The sequence below is a fragment of the Oreochromis niloticus genome, unplaced genomic scaffold, assembly GCF_001858045.2.
Source record: "Oreochromis niloticus isolate F11D_XX unplaced genomic scaffold, O_niloticus_UMD_NMBU tig00007510_pilon, whole genome shotgun sequence".
In the NCBI taxonomy this organism is placed as follows: Eukaryota; Metazoa; Chordata; class Actinopteri; order Cichliformes; family Cichlidae; genus Oreochromis; species Oreochromis niloticus.
This window is the reverse complement of record NW_020328614.1, coordinates 1,320,184-1,344,154: the sequence shown is the minus strand read 5'-3', so window position 1 is coordinate 1,344,154 and position 23,971 is coordinate 1,320,184. Positions and strand designations below refer to the sequence as shown.

At 42.2% G+C, this 23,971-nt stretch overlaps 1 protein-coding gene across 2 annotated transcripts in view; it reads left to right on the top strand.

Moving 5' to 3' along the window:
• Positions 1-2,526: 2,526 nt before the first annotated feature.
• Positions 2,527-23,971, top strand: part of LOC102079326 (alpha-2-macroglobulin) — a 47,569-nt gene continuing 26,124 nt past the window's right edge. For both annotated transcript variants that reach the window (XM_019357187.2, XM_019357186.2), the window contains exons 1-20: positions 2,527-2,687; positions 2,766-2,946; positions 3,045-3,198; positions 5,933-5,985; positions 6,089-6,109; positions 11,028-11,193; positions 11,269-11,353; positions 11,452-11,602; positions 14,538-14,652; positions 14,746-14,855; positions 14,952-15,119; positions 15,337-15,564; positions 20,042-20,105; positions 20,200-20,345; positions 20,727-20,876; positions 21,739-21,882; positions 21,989-22,085; positions 22,182-22,329; positions 22,640-22,865; positions 23,373-23,499. In XM_019357187.2, the coding sequence (XP_019212732.1) occupies positions 2,608-2,687; positions 2,766-2,946; positions 3,045-3,198; positions 5,933-5,985; positions 6,089-6,109; positions 11,028-11,193; positions 11,269-11,353; positions 11,452-11,602; positions 14,538-14,652; positions 14,746-14,855; positions 14,952-15,119; positions 15,337-15,564; positions 20,042-20,105; positions 20,200-20,345; positions 20,727-20,876; positions 21,739-21,882; positions 21,989-22,085; positions 22,182-22,329; positions 22,640-22,865; positions 23,373-23,499 (2,614 nt within the window). In that variant the 5' untranslated portion in view covers positions 2,527-2,607. The remainder of the gene's footprint in view (positions 2,688-2,765; positions 2,947-3,044; positions 3,199-5,932; positions 5,986-6,088; positions 6,110-11,027; positions 11,194-11,268; positions 11,354-11,451; positions 11,603-14,537; positions 14,653-14,745; positions 14,856-14,951; positions 15,120-15,336; positions 15,565-20,041; positions 20,106-20,199; positions 20,346-20,726; positions 20,877-21,738; positions 21,883-21,988; positions 22,086-22,181; positions 22,330-22,639; positions 22,866-23,372; positions 23,500-23,971) is intronic.

The window sequence follows — 23,971 nt, the reverse complement described above, 5'->3', positions numbered from 1 at the left end:
CCGCGAGCTATGACAGCGATATAAACCCCTCAATCTTCATTCAAAATGTGGGTGTTTGATGGAGAGTTGCGGTTAGTGAGAGTTTGGAGACAGTTTGGAGGTTTAGGAGAGTGAGGAGAGAAAGTCAGGAGAGAATGGAGCCAGCTAAGAAGAGGAGGATGTCCTCCCCTGTGTGGGAACATTTTGATTTTATTCCTCCCAACAAGGTATGTACATTTCTACAGATGATGTATTTTCATAATACTGATGGTGCAATACAATTTATGTTAAGCTGTCTTTACTTTTGTACAAGGTGAAGTGTTTGCTATGTGCCAGGGAGCTGGGATATAACAACAACACCTCATCCATGCTTAGGCACTACAGAGCTTTGCATGACAATAAGGGGAACACCGATTGTGGAGCAAGACCAGGTGAGCCATCAAATGCCAGGATAATATAGCATGCCGTAATCTTACTAAATGATAGAACAATATTATACAACTGTAATAAGTTACGTGTGTGATATTTATATTTGTGCTTTGTTTTTATTGTCTTTCCTCAGGAGAACAATCTCAAATAGATGGAGACCTGGTTAGCATGGTGATTGAGGACTCCCAGCCATTTAGCATTGTGGAGGACAAAGGATTTAAAAGATCAGTTAAATCATTAAATCCTAGCTATGTTCTCCCACTAAAAAGGTTATAAAAACAGTGACAATGTAGTTTTTACAGAATAAAATGTGAAGAGGCAGGACTGAGGCTCAAAGCCTCAGTGTGTAGCTGTCCATACCTCAACGTTACAAAAGCACAACCACTGTCCACACCCCAACCACACCTCACCTCACAGTAAATGATCATTTCCATTTTAAGCATTTCCAAATGATCATTTTCCATACTGCCAGTATAAATATACACAGTATACTGCCATCACTACAATATACATGTTTTACACACTCCTTTTGTTGTTGACATTTACAGGCTGTGTGCAAAATGCCACACTCTTCAAATTCATGGCAACTAACATTTTCACGTCCACTAGATGTCCTACTAGAGCAAATGAAGCTTCACGAAGCTTTGCGCTGGGCTGAACCAATTGGATGAAAAGCTTCAGTGCTTCATGAAGCTTCATCTGCCCATCACTACTGACAAAGAGAAACACAGGGCTTAAATACACAGAGGGATAACGAGGGAATGAGACACAGAAGGAGAGCACAGCTGGGAGTAATCAGGCTGGACGAGACAAGGGAAGCAAAACTAGAAACACTGACATGAGACACGGACCTTCAAAGTAAAACAGGAAACACACTAACTGAACTCTAGACATGTCAACTTCACAGCAACTGGGGAGACAGAACATAGGAACCTGAAACATGGTACAAAAGGGTCACAGTAGACACAACATGGAACACAGGGCAGCCATATTACAAAGCCAAAGAACTAAACCTATGATAACCATAACTGAAACCTAGGGAAACAAGAAACAGTACAACAAATGACTCAAAACATAAACCATAATATAAAAACACAAGATCTCTTCAAAATAAAATAGGAAACAATAATGAGACGCAGACATGACAACCAGAACTTGAGAACGTAAGACACAGACATGAAACACATGAAGAGCAGGGGAGACTTAACAGGGGTTGGAAACACAAGGGGGAACTAATAAGCAAATGAACATAGGAGACCTAATGAGCTTAAACATACTATAAACATCAAAATGAACTAAAACTCAAAACACTGGGTCATAAGACCCAGGATCGTGACAGAGATGTGTTAATCCATAGTGAGACAGAACAAACAAAAATCCTTTTCCCATAAAGGCAAATCAAACAAGGCAAATAGAATAACATGGGGTAATACTGCTGGGTCCAGAGGGTCAGAGATAATGACTCACTCTCAGCAATGTTACAGTTAGAAAACCAGACCAGATATACATCCACACTCAGCAGTGTGACTGTCACTGCAGTTATTTCAGTGGGCTGAATTGTGATCTGTGTTGTTTACCAGAGTGCAACAAAAGCTGTTTAACACGTTTCATTTTTAATTTTTACAGACACATTGTGATATTTGTCTTTAAAGTGTGTACAGCAGTCTGTGACATCACTGATGAATCCACCAGTTCTTTTTGAGCCTGTTATCACTACACAAACGTTTGTTTAGTCTTTCCTGAAAAATAAGGTCAAAAACATGGCACAGTCAGACATCCCACACTGGGTAAAGGGAGTTACACCTACTGTAGCTCCCAGTGATTTTAGAAAATATCAGTAGTTACAGACTACAGCGGTGTATCCCAGCACTGATGTTAAGTCAAACATGGGAACATTCAGAACAGAAATAACTTTTTGTAACAGCCGCATTAAACTTGGAGCAGATTTAGAAACATCACCTGGGAGCACTGTATGTTACTGTAATGTTTTACACTGAATGACAAACTTTAGTGTCGTGTATAGTTTAGTGTTCAGTGCTGAAAGCAGGATTGGGATTTTGTAAATGTGTAAGTTATTGACTTTGTGGAGATCAGAGTACATGAGTGCGTTTCAAACACGTGGCTGTAACAGTGTATGTGGGTGGGGACGATCAGCCGATATTTAGCAGAAGGTGACACTGAGGATTGTCACAACCAGTCATGGACCGTCTCTGGATCCTGAGCTGCACTCTGTGTGTCCTCCTGAGCTGGATACATGTGGATCAAGCGGTGGCTGAACCGTGAGTTTGTCTTCAGCGTGTTTTGTCTGTGTGAGTTGTTCACTGCAGTAACTGCTGTATGTGTGATGCTGTATGCAGCCAGTACCTGGTGGCCATTCCTGCAGTTATTGACGCTGGAGCTGAGGCCAAATTCTGTGCAACTCTCCGACAGCCCAGTGGGACTCTGGTCATGACTGTCACTTTGATGTCCCGAGAGAAGAACACGACCTTATTCACACATACATCAAATGAAGCATTTCAAACCTGTGTTCAGTTTAAGGTCCGCAACCAGCACTTTCACACACAAAGTGTGTTTGTTAGTTGTTATTGTAAGCATTATTGGCTTTAATGACTATCTACAATATCCCACTGTTTCAGGCTCCTTTTGTACAAAAGGAGATGCAAGATTTTCAGGTGGAGGTACGAGGAGACGCATTTTACTCCAAACAAGTCAGAAAAGTGATGATCCGAGCGTCTGATACCTTCACACTGATCCAAACAGATAAACCCATCTACCTCCCTGGACAAAAAGGTAACAATGTGTTGTTAAGTTATATATAACATGTAGTTCATCCCCTATCAAATCATCGCAAGCCAGCTGCTCCACCATCTCCAATTTGTGGAACAAGTTTTATGGTCCAAAATTTGGACACACATACAGTGATTGATGTGAAAGTTGTGCTTCATTTAGCAAACGCTTTTCCAGATATATAATACGGTCCATCGACCGAGATGTTTGTTCGCACTTTGAAATCTGAGTCCATAGTTATGAATATAACTATTTAAAAATTCACAGTAATGCAAAATAAAACATGCAGAATTCTTAGAGTGCATGATTTATTTTCTGTACCATCTGTCCCCGATTACAGTCAAATTCATTTTATGTGAAAGTTTAATGGTTTTATCTTTAATAGTTTTATTGTTCACAATTAAATTATGTTCAAACATGGAATTCAAAGCATCAAAAATCATGAGGGAAGGATATGGAGGGCCACGGGTGCCAAAATGTATGGAACACATAATTAGAAAATAAATTAAATGTCTTGTTAATTAAAATATAAATTAGTGATATGAATTAAATTTATATATATATATATATATATATGTATATACACACACAATACACAACAAAAAAAATGTAATAAATTATTTGAATGATCTGAAAAAGTTCCTGTTCATCATGATGTTTTCAGTGGGGAAACCCTGAACCAGTGACTTTGTTTTGTTCCAGCCAGTGTGCGATACCAGAGCTCTGCTTTGCACTTCTTCCATGTAGCGAACGGCAGATTGTTCCTTCAGTGGTGCTGGTTTCAGTCATTATGCAAATGTACTGTTTATAAGATTGGGGAAAGCTGCAGTCAGCTGAGACTGAAGAAGTCACCTGGATCAGTGACGCAACATTTATCCACTGAAAACGTCCAGATGAACAGAATCAACTTTTGGAGATTTACTTACCTGGATCATTGAGCGTACACCAACACATATTTAGGTTTTTATTTTTGATTTCCAGTTTCCAACACATATTTAATGACCTTGTTATATATTTAATTCATTTTTTCTCATTTTGATTATTTACAAGGATATTTAATTATTTCAATTTAATTAATTATTCTGTGATTCCTCTTCTTCAGTGTTCATTAATCAGTTTTATCTGTCACCCATCAAACTCAGGGACACAGACAATTTACACAAAGTCCAAAGTATTGCTTTGGACTGGTGTTTGTTTATTTAGTGGGCCCTGCTTAATGCACACAGCCATTTGGACCTGATGGAGCTACACCATAAGCAGTATTTTGAAATACTTGCCGTGTCACCAAATATGATTTTATTATTTTTATGTAGTGCAACCTTCAAGCATTTGGTCGGTCTGTCCACATAACCACCAATTGACCCTGTGCACGAGAAAATGCTAACTTCCTGGTTTGAGACCGGATGTGGGGTTGTACATTTCCGGTAGCTTTACTTTGCAGTCAATCGCTACTGCGAAGATATACTCCAAAATCATGTCCAAAACTCGGAAACGGAAAGATGCGTTAAGTTACGAAGAGGAGAAGGTGGGAACACTCGCCACTGTTGTGTCATAAAAAAATCTAATGATCAATTTTGACGTTTAAAGAGTTTAGATCGATCAGTTGTTTACATTACTCAACACGAGCAGAACTGCATCACTGCAGCATAAGACACATCGTCCACATTCAGAAGCACATCTCTGTATAGTGACTGGTCTTATGATTAAACAGGCAACAGTCAAACTACAGGTGAACAACAGTCAAACCAGATGTTTCCCCCATTATGTCGATATCAGCGAGTCAAGTACACACCTACACAGCATGTCAACAAACCGTGAAAAAAAGCCACACAAAAATGAATGATTGCTGGTGAGGGTTTCTATACATTAGTATTTACGAAGGGTATGTTGTGACTTACCTTCAAAATTACAGTGGTCCCTCGCTATAACATGGTTCACCTTTCACCTCGCTGTTTCGCGGAATGTTTAGTGCAAGTTTGCATGCTTATTTTTACGTCACATTGTGTCCTGCGTCCTGACCACTGCAGACGATCTCCTCCATGACTGAATTGCTGCATTGATCGCTAGCAGTGTGACTCTGAAATGCAGTACTGTATGTCCACGATGTCCACGCATCAAGAAATAAAATTGGCTACTTGATTTCACCTATCGCTGGTTATTTTTAGAACATAACACCCGCGATAAACGAGGGACAGCTGAGAAATATAACATTTGAATCCCTTTTCTCTTTTGCTCTGAGGCGCGGGGTAAAATATCGACAAGTCCATGAACATCATTTACAGATATATTGGGTAAATGCCCAAGACATCTATAGAAATGTAAATCGCCGCTTGATTCATGCATTTGCTTAACTTGTTTTGGACCATAAACAAGGCGCGAATAGGACACCGGAAACAAAGCTCCCCACAGGAGTTTCCGCACCGGAAGTAGCATATGCTAACGTGCACATAATCTATTCACATCAGTCCATTATCTGAGATCTGTATTGACTTGCTGTGTAGGGTAAAAATCACATGTTGTGTTTGTTGATAAGCTGCATTGACAGAATAATTCACGATGCACTGCAGCACAGCAACCATAAAATATTTAATTAAAAATTGAAAAACAACATACATAATTTATTAATAATAAAATTGTTTAGATATTTAATTAATTATTTCAATTTTAATTAGTTAATGGACCTCTGTTTTAAAGTATAAGGAGAGAAACAGAGGCAAACTCTCGATTTTTCTCACAGTGAATTTCAGAGTCGTTGCCATGGATAATAACATGCGACCGGCCAATCAGCTGGTGAGTTTTTGAACAGTGTTACTAATGATGCTGTTTAGAATTGGCATGCAGTGATTTACAAAACAACGTCTTAACTCCACCTGTCTTTGGTTCTTTCTTTCAGTATGATGTCATTGAACTTCAGGTAAGAGAATATCTCCAGAAAAGGTTTTTACTTCTGCTGTAAATGTATCAACACAATGCTGAACACATGGAGTCAGACTTGATTGTTTCCTGCTTATATATACACTGTATATATATATATATCTGCTGGAGCCACTCGCCTAGCTTGGGAGTCACCGCACCTAGTGCTCCGATTACCACGGGGACCACCGTTACCTTCACCCTCCACATCCTCTCGAGCTCTTCTCTGAGCCCTTGGTATTTCTCCAGCTTCTCGTGTTCCTTCTTCCTGATATTGCTGTCATTCGGAACCGCTACATCGATCACTACATCCGTCTTCTTCTGTTTGTCTACCACCACTATGTCCGGTTGGTTAGCCACCACCATTTTGTCCGTCTGTATCTGGAAGTCCCACAGGATCTTAGCTCGGTCATTCTCCATCACCCTTGGGGGCATCTCCCATTTTGACCTCGGGACTTCCAGGTTATACTCGGCACAGATGTTCCTGTACACTATGCCGGCGACTTGGTTATGGCGTTCCATGTATGCCTTGCCTGCTAGCATCTTGCACCCTGCTGTTATGTGCTGGATTGTCTCTGGGGCATCTTTACACAGCCTGCACCTGGGGTCTTGCCTGGTGTGATAGACCCCAGCCTCTATGGATCTTGTACTCAGAGCTTGTTCTTGTGCTGCCATGATTAGTGCCTCTGTGCTGTCTTTCAGTCCAGCTTTGTCCAGCCACTGGTAGGATTTCTGGATATCAGCCACCTCCTCTATCTGCCGGTGGTACATACCGTGCAGGGGCCTGTCCTTCCTTGATGGTTCCTCGCCTTCCTCCTCTTTCTTGGGTTTCTGCTGCCTGAGGTATTCACTGAGCATGCTGTCAGTTGGGGCCATCTTCGTGATGTATTCGTGGATGTTTCTTGTCTCATCCTGGACTGTGGTGCTGACACTCACCAGTCCCCAGCCCCCTTCCTTCCGCTTAGCGTACAGCCTCAGGGTGCTGGACTTGGGGTGAAACCCTCCATGCATGGTAAGGAGCTTTCTTGTCTTTATGTCAGTGGCTTCTATCTCCTCCTTTGGCCAGCCTATTACCCCAGCAGGGTACCTGATCATGGGCAGGGCGTAGGTGTTGATGGCCCGGATCTTGTTCTTACCGTTCAGCTGACTCCTCAGGACTTGCCTGACCCTCTGCAGGTACTTGGTGGTTGCAGCTTTCCTAGCGGCCTCTTCATGGTTCCCATTCGCCTGCGGGATCCCCAGGTACTTGTAACTGTCCTCTATGTCTGCAATGTTGCCTTCTGGTAGTTCAATCCCCTCAGTTCTGACTACCTTCCCTCTCTTTGTTATCATCTGACTACACTTCTCCAGTCCGAATGACATTCCAATGTCATTGCTGTATAGCCTGGTAGTGTGTATCAGTGAATCGATGTCTCGTTCACTCTTGGCATACAGCTTGATGTCATCCATGTACAGGAGGTGGCTGACAACCGCTCCGTTCCGTAGTCGGTATCCGTAGCCAGTCTTATTAATGATCTCACTGAGGGGGTTCAGGCCTATGCAGAACAGCAGTGGGGACAGAGCATCTCCTTGGTAGATCCCGCACTTGATGGTGACTTGTGCTATGGGCTTGGAGTTGGCCTCTAGTGTTGTACGCCACATCCCCATTGAGTTCCTGATGAAGGCTCTTAGGGTCCTGTTGATCTTGTACAATTCTAGGCATTCCAGTATCCAGCTGTGGGGCATTGAGTCATAGGCCTTCTTGTAATCAATCCAGGCTGTGCACAGGTTGGTCAGTCTGGTCTTGCAGTCTCGGCTGACTGTTCTGTCTACCAGTAGCTGGTGTTTTGCGCCTCTGGTATTCTTGCCAATATATATATATATATATATATATATATATATATATATGAGAATCACAATTTTTTTGCTTAGAATTGAGATCACGATTCTCTCACGATTTTCTTTTCCAATATAAATATTTATTGCACTTATTAACTGCACATCAACTTCGTAACAGTTGAAACTGAACATAAAAACAATAAATAAACATAAAAACAATTAATGCCTCACATATTGTGGTTGCCGCAAAATGTTGTACTGCTTGAAATTCTGTCTCCACCGTTGCTCAACACTGCGTGTATAGAGCAGGTAGTGCTTACGTGAAGTACCCTCAGAAGGTCTGCTAGATGATGTTAATGCAGCACTACGGACGATACCTACAACCACAATTACCAACACTAACAAGCTGATCTACACTACGGCAGCAGTGATCAGTGAGATGCTTGGCTACAAGTTGAACAGCCACAAGGGGCAGTACCCTCCATGGAGAAGGAGGCTAGAGGGCAAGATCAAAGTAGCACGAAGGGAGGTTAGCCAACTAACGGAGTTGCAGAAAGGCGCGACAAAGAAGGTGCATACCTGAGGCCTTGGAAACTGCCAAACAACGACTCACAGCCTTGGCCAGCCGCTTGAGGAGGTACACCAGAGAGATAGAAGGCAGGAGAATAAACCAGCTGTTCTCCACAGAACCAGCAAAGGTGTACTCTCAGTGGCAAGGGAACAATAACAGAACAGCACCACCAAGGCTGGAGACGGAGCAATACTGGAAGAGCATATGGGAGAAGGACGCAACCCATAACGGCAATGCTCAGTGGCTAGTGGATCTGAGGGCAGACCATAGCGACCTCCCTGAACAGGGTCCAGTAACCATCACAGTGGCAGATATCCAAGAAAGGGTCTCCAGTATGAAGAGTTGGACAGCACCAGGGCCCGACATGGTTCACGCCTACTGCACTCCACGAGCGTCTGGCAGCACAAATGAACCAGCTGCTAGTTAACGAGAGACACCCGGAATGGCTAACCGAAGGTCGGACGGTCCTGATCCCCAAGGACCCCAAGAAGGGACCGGTCCCATCCAACTACCGACCAATAACCTACCTCAGTACTACATGGAAGCTCCTGTCAGGCATCATATCGGCTAAGATGAACAGGCACATGGGTCAATACATGAGTGGGGCACAGAAAGGGATTGGCAAGAATACCAGAGGCGCAAGACACCAGCTACTGGTAGACAGAACAGTCAGCCGAGACTGCAAGACCAGACTGACCAACCTGTGCACTGCCTGGATTGATTACAAGAAGGCCTATGACTCAATGCCCCACAGCTGGATACTGGAATGCCTAGAATTGTACACAACACTAGAGGCCAACTCCAAGCCCATAGCACAAGTCACCATCAAGTGCGGGATCTACCAAGGAGATGCTCTGTCCCCACTGCTGTTCTGCATAGGCCTGAACCCCCTCAGTGAGATCATTAACAAGACTGGCTACGGATACCGACTACGGAGCGGTTGTCAGCCACCTCCTGTACATGGATGACATCAAGCTGTATGCCAAGAGTGAACGAGACATCGATTCACTGATACACACTACCAGAATATACAGCAATGACATTGGAATGTCATTCGGGCTGGAGAAGTGTAGTCGGATGGTAACAAAGAGAGGGAAGGTAGTCAGAACTGAGGGGATTGAACTACCAGAAGGCAACATTGCAGACATAGAGGACAGTTACAAGTACCTGGGGATCCCACAAGCGAATGGGAACCATGAAGAGGCCGCTAGGAAAGCTGCAACCACCAAGTACCTGCAGAGGGTCAGGCAAGTCCTGAGGAGTCAGCTGAACGGTAAGAACAAGATCCGGGCCATCAACACCTACGCCCTGCCCGTGATCAGGTACCCTACTGGGGTAATAGGCTGGCCAAAGGAGGAGATAGAAGCCACTGACATAAAGACAAGAAAGCTCCTTACCATGCATGGAGGGTTTCACCCCAAGTCCAGCACCCTGAGGCTGTACGCTAAGCGGAAGGAAGGGGGCCGGGGACTGGTGAGTGTCAGCACCACAGTCCAGGATGAGACAAGAAACATCCACGAATACATCACGAAGATGGCCCCAACTGACAGCATGCTCAGTGAATACCTCAGGCAGCAGAAACCCAAGAAAGAGGAGGAAGGCGAGGAACCATCAAGGAAGGACAGGCCCCTGCACGGTATGTACCACCGGCAGATAGAGGAGGTGGCTGATATCCAGAAATCCTACCAGTGGCTGGACAAAGCTGGACTGAAAGACAGCACAGAGGCACTAATCATGGCAGCACAAGAACAAGCTCTGAGTACAAGATCCATAGAGGCTGGGGTCTATCACACCAGGCAAGACCCCAGGTGCAGGCTGTGTAAAGATGCCCCAGAGACAATCCAGCACATAACAGCAGGGTGCAGGGTGCAAGATGCTAGCAGGCAAGGCATACATGGAACGCCATAACCAAGTGGCCGGCATAGTGTACAGGATAATGTGCCGAGTATAACCTGGAAGTCCCGAGGTCAAAATGGGAGATGCCCCCAAGGGTGATGGAGAATGACCGAGCTAAGATCCTGTGGGACTTCCAGATGCAGACGGACAAAATGGTGGTGGCTAACCAACCGGACATAGTGGTGGTAGACAAACAGAAGAAGACGGCCGTAGTGATCGATGTAGCGGTTCCGAATGACAGCAATATCAGGAAGAAGGAACACGAGAAGCTGGAGAAATACCAAGGGCTCAGAGAAGCGCTCGAGAGGATGTGGAGGGTGAAGGTAACGGTGGTCCCCGTGGTAATCGGAGCACTAGGTGCGGTGACTCCCAAGCTAGGCGAGTGGCTCCAGCAGATCCCGGGAACAACATCGGAGATCTCTGTCCAGAAGAGCGCAGTCCTGGGAACAGCTAAGATACTGCGCAGGACCCTCAAGCTCCCAGGCCTCTGGTAGAGGACCCGAGCTTGAAGGATAAACCGCCCGCAGGGGCGTGCTGGGTGTTTTATATATGTGTGTGTGTGTGTGTGTGTGTGTGTGTGTGTGTGTAAAACTACTATGTGTATTAGCTGTCACTGTCATATTTAATTTAACAGGATCCTCAGAGTAACAGGATTGGACAGTGGCTAAATGAAACATCCAATAGCAGAATACTGCAGCTTTCTTACTCCTTGGACACTGAGGCCCGTGAGGGACCGTACCAGATCATTGTGTCAATGGGTGAGACGAAAATATCTCACAATTTTAAAGTGGAGAAATATGGTAAGTCAGTTTTATTTATTTTTAAATTCTTTGTTGTAATGGAGTGCAAATGCTGACATTCATATTTTTCCCCAGTTTTACCCAAATTTGATGTGACGGTAAATATATCTGAAGAAGTGAGTATTGGGCAGGAAGACATTGAAGCTGAAGTGTGTGCAAAGTAAGGAAAAGTTCTTTCAGGACAAATTATGTGTTGTTGAAAATCTGGAGTTTGGAGAGCCAATGATTCATAATGTTTATGTATTTTTCTTTAAACAGGTACACGTATGGACAGCCTGTACCAGGACGTGTTACAGTCAATGTGTGCAGACCTATTAATTGGTATAGCGGTATTAGTATAGGGTTGTACGATTACGATCTTTTGGCCCTATTGCAGATGCGTGGCTCCTGCCGCATAGAGACAAAGCAGGTACAGTTATGGAGTTATTTCTCTTTTTTCTCTGATTCTTTGGGTACATTCAGGCCACTGCATTAGCATTACAGCACACGCGTTGCCTGCTCTACCCAGTTAAACTGGCGTTATGTGTCCTCTTCACTGTTTTTTCTACAGTTTCATTGTCTCATATGTCACATACTGAGTTATGTGCCTTCATTGAGCCGTAAGCTAAGGCAAGTGGTGTGTTTCATTATGTCTGACACACAAGAGAATACAATTTCAGACTGTTACACTGACACAAGCAGAATGAATAGCAACAGGGTTTAATGAAACATGCAAACACAAATAGAAGTCTCTCAGGCAAGCTTTCATGAGTTCAAACCCCACTGTTTGAAAAAAAGTTTGGCTCTTTGGAAGCCAACAAAAAAAGGTGGTTGGGTGAAGAAGTTTTAACAGTACTGTATACCATACATATGGTAGCACTGAAATTTTAAGGATGTAAATGAGATATTGCTGGGAAAATTAAACAATACAGTGGTTTTGTAAGGCGATACCATCATACTGCTATACAGGCCCACTTCAACAGGATGTTTGGGATGTTGTGGAGGATATGGTGGCCATGTTTTCCAAAAAGAATTTCAGATTTTGAATCATCTGAGCACAGAGCGGTTTTTGTTGTTTTAAATGAGCTTTTGGCCAGAAAAGAATGCTGTGTTTCCAGTTCGCATTCACATTTAACTTTTTTGCTCAATGATAAGATTATATAAGATAAGATAACTCTTTATTGTCATTGCACAGTCATACATAGTACAATAGTACAATGAAATTGGAAAACTGTCCTACGTCGGCACTACATGTAACACAACACAACACGACACGATACGACACATCACAACGCAACACAAACAACAACACAGTATAATAACTTGGTAATAAAAAAGAAGAATAAGTGTATTTGTATTACTCTTATTATTGCACATTAATTATTATTGCACCTTGTTATAAATATAAATATTATTATTATTATTATTATTACTGTTTTTACCGTTGTTAACGCTAAGTCCAGGTAGGTAGCCAGTCAGGTCAGCTATTTGCATTGACTAGGGCTATTGCCCTATTGTAAAAGCTGTTCTTGAGTCTATTTGTTCGGGACCTCAGCAGCCTGAACCTCCTGCCAGACGGCAGCAGCTTAAACACCCGGTGTCCTGGGTGTGTACAGTCCCATAGGATGCTGCGTGCCCTCTTGAGACAGCGAGTGCTGTACAGGTCCTTCGGGGAGGGAAGAGGATGTCCAATGATTTTTTGGGCCATATTGATGACCCTCTGGAGTGCCTTTCTGTGTGCTGTGGTGCAGCTGGAGAACCATACACCGATGCAATATATCAGCACACTTTCAATGGAGCAGCGGTAGAAGACGGTCAGCAGCTCCTTCTTCAGGTCCATTTTTCTGAGGATTCTCAGAAAGTGGAGACACTGTTGGGCCTTCTTTAAAACCGCAGAGGTGTTAGAGCTCCATTGGAGGTCTGTGTCTATGTGCACACCCAGAAACTTGAAACTGGAGACCCTTTCCACACACTCCCCGTTGATGCTGACAGGCTGCAGCTGAGACTTCCTCCTTCTGAAATCAACTACCAGTTCTTTTGTCTTGGTGGTATTGAGGTCCAGGTTGTTATCTACACACCAATCTGACAGCCTCTGAACTTCAGCTCTGTACGCCGTCTCATCTCCCCCAGAGATGAGCCCCACCACGGTGGTATCATCTGCAAACTTGATGACTGCGTTGTCCGGGTGGGTACTAACACAGTCATATGTGTACAGAGTGCACAGTAGGGGACTCAGTACACAGCCTTGTGGGGAGCCGGTGTTAAGGCTGAGGGCTGAGGAAAGATGAGGCCCCACTCTAACTCTCTGTACACAGTCTGAGAGGAAGTCTCTGATCCAGCGGCAGGTGGTAGAAGGAAGTCCGATTTCCAGCAGTTTAACTATTAGTCTGTCCGGGAGTATCGTATTGAAAGCAGAGCTAAAGTCAACAAAGAGCAGCCTGGTGTAACGGCCCTGCACTTCAATGGAGCTTTAACCTGTGTTTGTGGGTGGCACGGTGAACTTTGTGCACAGATAATGATTTGTGGAAGTGTTCCTGAGGCCATGCAGTGATCTGACTGGCAGAATGACGACAGTTTTTCATGTATCGCTGCCTGAGGGCCTGGAGACTGCAGCCATCTGATAGTGGATTTCAGCCTTATCCTTTGCTCGTTTTGATGACATTATGCACTGCAGATGATGAGATATTCCCCGTCTTGATAATTTTACATTAATGAAATTTTTCTGTCATTGTTCTACAATTTGTAGACACGGTCTTTTGCAGATTTGTAAATCTCCGCCCATCTGTATTTCTGAGAAACTCTGCCTCCCTATTCAAAGGAGCTTGCAAAGAAAAGCATCTGGATAGTGTCTGGTATAACCTCACAGTACAAAAAAAGAAGGTTGTTGCTTCTCTGAGCAAAGACCACGACATCATCATATTACCAGCTGACAAGGTGAAACGTCTTCAAGCAACTTAAAGAAGTCCGGACGCTTTTCTTTGCAAGCTCCTTTAACTGCGATGACCTGGATCACTGAGAACCTTCACAGACATTGTGCTTCTCTATAATGATCTTTTTATACACATTTATCTAAATGATCTGTTGCCAGGTAACATAATCAGTTGCAAAATGTTCCTTCAGCTGTTTTTGTCTAGTACAACTGACCCCTCCAGACTTTTGTCCCCCCACCCATTTTTTAACCATATTGCTTTCGTCAAATTCAAAATGAGCTCATATTTTTCATGACTCTGTAAAATCTCATAGTTTGAACATTTAATATATTTTATAGATTCGATTGTAAATGAGATTTGATTATAATTTTGGTTTATTCTAGTAAGATTGTATCGCACACAGCAGTCATTTTCTTTCTTTATTGTTCTTTCCAGGCAGACAAGACTGGCTGTACAACTTTTTCCTTCAACATGTCAATTTTTACTAAAATGTACCAAAAGCTTCATGATGTTTTGGATATCAGCGCCAAAGTGGAAGAAGAGGGAACAGGCAAGGTTTTTTATTCCTTTAAAATGACACATCAATGTGTATTTAACCAAAAAGGCATTCACAGGATTATAACATGAAAGTTTTTACATTCAGGTATTTCACTCCCTCAAGCGAAGAGAGTTACGATTTCTTATGTCCTTGGAAAAGTGTCTTTCATTAACATGCCCAAGGTTTGGGAACGGGGATCTAATGTGGAAGGAAAAGTAAGCCTAACATGTTGTTTTCAGCTCAGTTTGTCGTACAAAGCACATTTATGTTATTTGTATTTTTCATTGATAGAGCATTGTGTTTTTCAACAGGTCAGAGCAGTGTACCACAATAATACACCAGTTTGTGACGCACCGGTCTACCTGTTCACGGGAGAAATGTGGCGAACACGCTCACTACAAAATCTGACAACTGACAGCAACGGTGTGGCCTCATTTTCTTTCAGCACTGATAACTTTGACCAGGATATCCAACTCCATGTGAGCTGACACACTGAAACAATGTGTAATTTAATGCAGCCATCACAGCAGCCTGAAGCCACAATTGGTTTCTGATAGGCTGCAAATGTCCAAATACCTCCCACAGTAATAAGCTGCAATCCTGAAACAGTTTATGACTCATCTTCCTCCACCTTTCTCATTGTCCAATGTTATTTTTAGATCAGTTTTTAAATTTTTGTTTCCTGTCCTCAACTAGGCAAGCCTGACACCAACACTGGACTACCCAGGATACAGAACTGCACACTATGAGAGAGGATTTCACACATTATCCATGTCCCAGCCGTCTTCTCCTTATATTAAAACAATCAGCTCTCTAGAGGTACAGAAGAAGGATAAATCAGTGCCCTGTGATGCAGAAGAAGACATATCAGTAAACTACACTATAGTGGGAGAGTCTCCAGGGTCTGTGGATGTCATTTATCTGGTGAGTTATCGCTCAGCTTGTCACTTTATGGCATAACTACAAAGTTTACCATGGCCAGACCTTTTGCGTGTTTTCTAAAAAGTACTGTTGTAATGCCCATCAGGACTGAAGAAGAAACTTTCAGTCCATCATGAGAATCCAGGAGCCTCGATCTATTTCAGCATAAATACCTGATCCAGCCCAAACTATATGCTTTAGCAAAAAGGAAAACTAGGGAGGGCGTCTGTCTCCTGAATCACAGACTTCATGTCTGGTTCTGTTTTGTCCCTCATCATTTTCTGTCAGCTTAGTAATTAGCCTCAGTCCTTTGTTCATGATGTCCTTAGTTTTCTCTCTTTCTTAAGCATTTATATTCTCAGGCCTTCGTAGTTTTACTCATCTGGGTTCTGCTCTCAGTTAAATATGCTTTCCCTGTGTTTCCCCTGCACTTTTCAAGTCTCGTCTTTTAGTGACTCCATGTTTAGTTATTTTCTTTTTTATTTTCTAATCCTTTGTTTTGTGCATCTTGTCTTGTTTTCTCCATTGAGTTATTACGGAGCCCCGCAGGGGACATGGGAGAAAAAAAAAAATTAAGACAGACTTTTGCAAAGACAAACTCGGGATCTCGCAAAACTTTTGTGAGATCTCGCAAAACAAAATCGGGAGCTCGCAAAAGTTGAATTCCAACAATGGCGGAAGTTACTTAGTTGTAATATTACTCTTTCTGGGTCACAAAATAAACTTTTAAGATATTTCGATTTGTGAATGTAGTTGAGTAAATGTCAGATATCTGATCGGTTTACAAGACATCACATATTTGCAAAAGTGCTCTGACGTTTTCGGAGATTTGACACCTACCATCTCGAAGCTAACGGGAGGTCGAGACCTACTACAGCCGGGAGGAACACCACTTTCCCGGCACATCGTGCCTCGACCTCCCGGTCAGCTTCAAGTTGGCGGCCTCCAAAGAATGCAGCTAAAACTTTTGCGAGATCCCGAGTTTGTTTTGCGAGATCTTGCAAAAGTCCGTCTTAATGTTTTTTTTCTCCCATGTCCCCTGCGGCGCTCCGTAAGTTATAGCAGTGTTCCACAGGTGTTTCCTTTCTGTTCTGTGGATTTATTTTCCTGTTTCCTGGGATTACAGTTTTTCCTAGAAGTGTATTTCCTTAGTTAGCACTTCCAGTGGACTATCTTGAAAACCAACCACTTGTTTTTCTTTCCACCTCTGTATCTTAAGTTCTGCATTCAGAACTGCAATCAGATCTGTACCCTGATTGCATTACATGTAAAATTTTAAATCTTGTCTTCACCAGCAAACACCGTGAAAAACTACAGTGAAAAAAGCAATGAAAAATATGAAAAAATAAAATTACAATCGCAATAAAACGTACACACAAAGTAAAATACACAACCATACCAGGTGCGCCTTTCTACAAAACATTGTGAGCAGTTGCAGTCCATATTCTTTCTCCTTATTCACAAGCTAGCTTGTTTTTCTGGCTTGAGTCTTCAGTCTCTGGTGGCATGTGTATGGGCTCAAATTGTGGTCATAAATATTTTGTAGTTGTAAATCAGGATGTGTAAATATAATTTATGTGTGCATAAAAAAGGATTTGTGTGTGGACTTAGCCAAAAAATACGTGAGAAACTCTGCACTCAAGTTTCAAGTTACAAGTACAAATTTTGACCCTATTTTTCTTCCTTTCATCTGATTGGCCAATGTCCTGTCATATAGTTAGGGTTGGATCAGGTGACCCTGAATCCTCCCTTAGTTACGCTGCGATAGACGTAGGCTGCCGGGGATTCCCATGATGCATTGAGTTTTTCCTTTCCAGTCACCTTTCTCACTCACTATGGCTGTATCCCAATTCAGGGTCTGCAGCCTTAAAGTACGCAGCCTCAACGGTCCTCAAGGGCCGCGTACTCAAAGACCGCTAAGGCCGGAAGTGCGAGGCTTGTGAAATGGGACGGTCTAGCCTCCGTGCGCTGCCCAGGTTGCCTAGCAACCATGATAGCTGGAAACATGTGGTTGACAGAAATGAAGGAGAACCTATTTTGTTCGTTTGTTTGTTTCTACATGAGCTCTGTGTGATTTAATAAGTATCTGAGGCCGAGACCACAGGACTGTAAAACATGATTGTTGGCCTTCATATCTGTACTGAACAGTCATTTAAGATTAGCTAGTAAATAACAATCAGCTAATGTTGTTCATGAGACTAAAGTCAGTGTAAATATGATATGGCCAATATTATAGTTATTATATTAATCATTATTAGTTATTACAGCAGTGAGTTTGAACTCTCAAATCAAATCACTTCTATTGTCACATCACATGTGCAGGTACACTGGTACAGCACATGTGAGTGAACTCTGTGTCTAACACTGAGCTTCAGTAAAGATTCAAGTTCCAGTTATTTATATGTCCCATCACCTTAAATCTTCACTCAAAGACAAATATGTTTGACAGTGTATATATAGATGTATTATATATAAGAGACAAATGTTGTTCGTTTGATATGTTGGCATTACTAAATTTGGCTCAATGCTCACATATATGTGTAAAAAGAAAATGTACGAGTTGTGATAACTGTTTCTGATAGAATGAAGAGTAGACTGATATATGAAATATTCCTTTATTGGGTGTGAAAATCAGACCATGTCATAACTGCTTTAAGTCATACAGAATAGATATCAGAGCCTTAAACAGGCTGACTTCTGCTAAATGGGTCAAACTGGGCAGAAAGTATACAAACACATAACATCCTTATAGAATATGATGTAACACTATAGATCAACTTAGCTCAGAATATATAAAGCATATAAACAATTACAGCAATATGATGCAACAAACACAGCAGTGCTACTAATCCAAAATACTCAAAGCTTCATAGAACTGAAACAAACATTTATTTTTAGCTCCATTCTGCTGCTGATACATACTTTAGGTTTCTGAATATTAAACTTGTTGCTGCCTTTCATAGTGTGTAACTTGAAGGCCCTGAGTACTTTCTCCCACACTGAAAACACTGGGATGATAACATTATTTGAACATTACCTAATAAGACTGATTCAGGACAGACAATTAGTTATGTTAAACTTTCCTAGCAGTCCTTCACAAACAGGGAACAGTCTGTCTATTCTCTCCATCTGTCAGCTGCTGCTGGCTCTTCCTCCTCCTCTTCCTCACACACTGCTGAGTTTGTCCTGGTGAATCATCAGGGGTGCAAAGCCTCACAGATGATGTGCAGCAGTGGGTCCCTCAGTCTGTCCTCACTCTGGACACTTGCAGTCGTCACACATGGAAATCAAATGTGTGATAAGCTGCAGGATTCAAACACAAGTGTAACTTATAAATACATGTTCATACTTTTATTCCACAATCAGAGAGAAAGAAACAGAGAGAGAGTGCAGGACAGACAGACAGGTGACAGTCTCAGGTGTATACACTGCTACAAAACAGCACAAGAGAAGGAGGATTTAGTGTTTGTGTTATTAGGAGTGCTAAACAAGAAGAGTTCCAGATGGTCCAGTGGACACATGTGTGACTCCTGTGATTAAAGCATCTTTCTTTCAGCTTAACGAGTGAACCGTCAGCTCGTTCAAACACACGTTAAAGTCCGTTTGGCTCGACACCACCGAACAGAGGCAGCAATATAACATAGCTAACATTAACAGTGCAGTGAATCCTGCTTGTGCCGTGATGTTCAGGACTGCAAACCGAGCAGCATCACTGACTTTCAGCTTGTTGTGTTTGTGGATATATGACTGACTTTAATTATCCATAAAATCATCACATTCTCTGTAAGATTAAGGTCGACTATTGTATTATTATATTTTAAAGGCTTTAAAAGCAAGTAAAAGCTGAACGTACAAACATCGCTAATGTCACATAACTTTGCCGGCATGTGGCCAACAGTAATGTTTTAATGTTAATTGGGACAGCCTTCGGCGCGTCGCTGTGACATAATCGGCCTTAAAATGCAGCCTTTAAGGCTGCAGACCCTGAATTGGGATACAGCCTATGTGTTAACAGACCTCTCTGCATCAAATCATATCATATCAATATAAAGCACATTGAGGCGACAGTTTTTTAAAATTTGCGTTGTATAAATAAATTGAATTGAATTATTTCGATTGATTCTCACTGAACGCATCAAAACATCAATATGAAGAAACACATATTTAATCATTTGGTGAACAATGCCGAGCACTTGTTGGCTTTTTTTGTGGTCCATCTCATCCCAAACCATCTCCTTTGAGTTTAAGTCAGGTGACTGTGGAGGCTAGGTCATCAGGTGCAGCACTCCATCACTCTCCTTTTTGGTCAAACAGCACTCACACAGCCTGGAGGTGTGTTTGGGGTCGTTGCCCTGTTGTAAAATAAATGATGCAATGGCATGTGGCTGCAGGATGCTGTGGTAGCCATGCTGGGTCAGTGTGCCTTCCATTTTGAATAAATCCCCAACATTCTTGTTTTTAAATGATTTCTGTCTTCCAGGTGTTGTCCAGAGGAGCTGTCATCATGCAAGGACAAAAACAGGTTCAAGTGCAAGACAGATTGGGTAATATTTCCATATTTCCACAAATGCTACAGCCAAGCATTGACGTTGGTCTGTTTTGTTGATCTGTGGATGTATGTTTGGACCTGTGTTTCAGTGAATGAGGGCCAGGTGTCCTATAAAGTCAGAGTGTCTCCTGAGATGGCTCCAGAGTTCCAGGTTGTGGCTTATGCCGTCCTGCCAAGTGAGGATGTAATTGCCCACAGTGCTGACTTCTCTACTGACAAATGCTTCAGCAACAAGGTGAGTGTAATTCTAGAGGTGTGTTGTGTGTTTGGTGTCTGCAGTTATGCTCTGGTGTTCAAATCAAAGTCAAATTCAGTTGGCTAAATCACCTGAGGATTTCTAGCATCAGTAAATGGACTGGTTGTTGCACAGCTGTTTCTACTCTACCTGAGGACTCAAATTGCTCCTTTATACCACCTCATTTGCACGCTCACACCCATTTATATAAGCACCTATCTAACACTGACACAGTGTTCATACAGTGTCCAATGTAGTGTACAGCCATCCCACTGGGACTCATGATTTGTCACTCACCACAGTGAAGCAGCACATTTAGCCAGCAGTGAGTGGGGAGTCATCACAGTCACTAAACATCTACGGGTGTTTTGTGTGTGTCAGGTGTCAGTGGAGTTTTCACCGTCTTCAGCCGTCCCAGGTGAAGAGACCAACATGCAGGTGACGGCCCTGCCACGTTCTCTGTGTGGTGTGAGCGCCATCGACAAGAGCGTTCTCATCAAGGAGCCTGGGAAGACTCTGGATGCAGATAAGGTAACTGCTGATATTAACACCAGTGAGATGGACACATCCCTTATTTCCAGAGCCCGTAGTGTGGTGAGTTACCAACAGCTCACGCCTTCGCTCTGGTACTGATAAGTACTCTTTGGGCAGTCGTACATTCAACTGTTTTAAACAGTCAAATGCTGAGTTTGTCTTAAAGCAAACTGGTATCAAAAAATACAAGGTTACATATGCATGTGTCTGTGATGGCAGTCTTTCTAGCGAGTAAGTAAGTACCATGCTTGTTGCTCATGTCGTTGCAGACAACAATATTTTAATCTTATAAAAATTAATTCCTTTTGAGCAAATTAATATTTCAGCATGGAGATAAATCCAGGATATTGACTTGAGCAAATAATTCAACCATGCAACAATTTGTAAATGTATCACCTGCCAGTCAGTGTCTACTTTACTTGAGAAGAATTTAACTTTGCATCAAAACTGCTCACATACATGAGTATTTGTTGATGTTAAACATACAGCAAAGCCTGGAAAAAGTGAGGCTTAAAGGAGGTAAAGGAGCTACAGGGACAGCTTCAAATGGAAAACTTACTGTAGCCATATAAGTCACTACGAACGATGTGGTGTTTATAGTAAAATTGTACAACTTCTGTAAGATTTGGTAAACAGATACTTCAAGTACAACACCTCACATCTGCGGATACTTACTGCTAACTTGGTCATTTTTATTTATTTATTTTTAAGAATTCTTCTTAGATAATCTATCAATTCATTTGAGCCTAATTTGTACTCGTATTTACACCAGTACTACACGTAAGAGTTAATGGATCAAATGTTACCAGGCAGGCAATAAATGTTTGGATGTTTTGTTGAACTGTACTTTTCTTTTCAGATATTTGACTTGCTTCCACTCAAGAAATCCTCAGGTATCCCATATGAGGTTCAAGATGCTACAGAATGCCTTAATGTGAGACCAAAAAGATATGTTTTGCCGTACCCCAGTCAAGAGCAAAATGACGCTTATGCAGTTTTCCAGGTAAAATACATGTATACCTGTGAGTCAGTCAAACATAATGTAAATGCAATAGTTTTTGTTGTTGAGAAAGTTTTTACTGATCTTTGTGTTCTGCTGAAATATCTAGAAAGTCGGACTGAAGATGGCAACAAACTTGCTTATTCGATTGCCTTCATGCGTCAGGTTCAAAGGAAAATTTTACCATGAAGGCCCTCGTGTCGCCGGTGAATCATTCACTTGTTTGTGTTTTGTCTGGCTATACATTTTGCTTTTTATTTACCGAAAAGAAAACAGGTAATTAATTTTCTTTTTTTATTTAGAGATGGCTCCCCGGCTTGGAGAAAAATCAATTCAACACGGTGGATTTATTGCGGGATCTGCTGGGAATTTTGGTCCTGAAGCTGCACCAATAGAGACAGTTCGCTCTTTCTTCCCTGAGACTTGGATCTGGGATCTGGTGGAAGTTGGGTAAGTATCTCTTGTGAAGAGATCTGATGCATATTACAAAAAGTATATACAATCACATTTAGAAACCCATGTGAACTTTCTGCTGTCTTTGCACACATAAAAAAACATGAAAATAGAATAATTTTTTCTCAAGCATGTTTTGATGCTTCAGGCTGATGTTTTGTCATATTTAAAGTTGTGCTTTATTTTTCTGAAAAATATAATTTCACTTTCTTCAGCAACGCGGAGCTCTTTTACTTTGTCAATGCAACATATACAAGAAATTCACACTGCAGTTATAGAATATGTTTGTGTGTATCTGCTACTTCAGAGACAATGGAAAAAGGGGCGTGTCCCTGACTGTCCCAGACACCATCACCACCTGGGAGACGGAGGCTTTCTGTTTGTCCTCTCAGGGTTTTGGTTTGGCTCCTCGTAAAGAAATGAAAGTCTTCCAACCTTTCTTCCTTGAACTCACCATGCCCTACTCCATCATCCGGGGGGAGCACTTTGAACTGAAGGCGACTGTCTTTAACTACCTGACCAGCTGCATCATGGTAATGAATGATTTAAATACATTTCTGTTCATAGCCAAGGAAAACCACACTGAAAAAATTACTTTCTAAGCTAAATTTATATCATATTTATTAAAATATAATAGAAAATATTTTTTTCTTTGGCAATATAACCATGCAGGCCGTTCTTGAAGGGCCCCTGCTCACCAACACCTACAAGCTCACCTGCAAGCACTGACAACAGGATTGCCCAGTCAAATGTCTTTACACTACCAACTCTCCTCTAGCTTTCTTTGTGCGCTCATGCACCTTGTAGAACAGGGTTTAGTGTGGAAGCTGTAAGAAAACAGATGGAGGGAAACGATTAGGAAGGGAGTGATTAAAGTATCCAAGTCAAATGAAGGTCTACTTTGATCATGAGTTCATAACATCAGACTTGTGCATTCATTTAGATGCTTAAAAAATGTCTTCACATTTGAACTCAGCTTTAAATGTAGCCATGAGATTGTTGAGCTAGTTTAAAATATAATGTCTGTGTTCCTCGTACAGGTTACTGTCACTCCTGGGCCGTCCTCAGATTACACCCTCACGCCTCTCTCTGGTGATCTATACACGTCCTGTTTGTGTGCCAACGAGCGCAAGACCCTCAGGTGGACCATGATCCCAACAGCCTTAGGTGAGAATCAGCCTTTGGTCCTCCACACTGCCAGGAAACCGTGTGTGGCAGACTGAGTACGACCCAAGTGCAGGACCCAGAAGGCAGGAAGTGACTTAAAAGCATCTTTAAGAAAAAAGAATCCACATAAGACGGCTAAATAGAATAAATGGAGATTAAAACATTAAAGAGAAATTATAAAAACACTATGTGAGAAATACTGCTGAAATATAAGTTATCATAATAAAATGAGTGAATCTGAGACCCAATAAGCTTTATTCATGGAATTTAGAATGCTGTATGTGCATTAGACAACAGTGAGTGTGCAGTGTAGAGCTAGGACATGTAGACAGTCAAATCCAGCTGCAAATCGAGGTAAACCAAGAATATAACCCCTGTGTTTGGAAGGCTAAACATGGGGGTTGTAGGGAGTGGGGCAGAACGTTGATACCTCCAGTCTGAGGGTAGCAGCTGCCTCCATCCTCATGCTTTA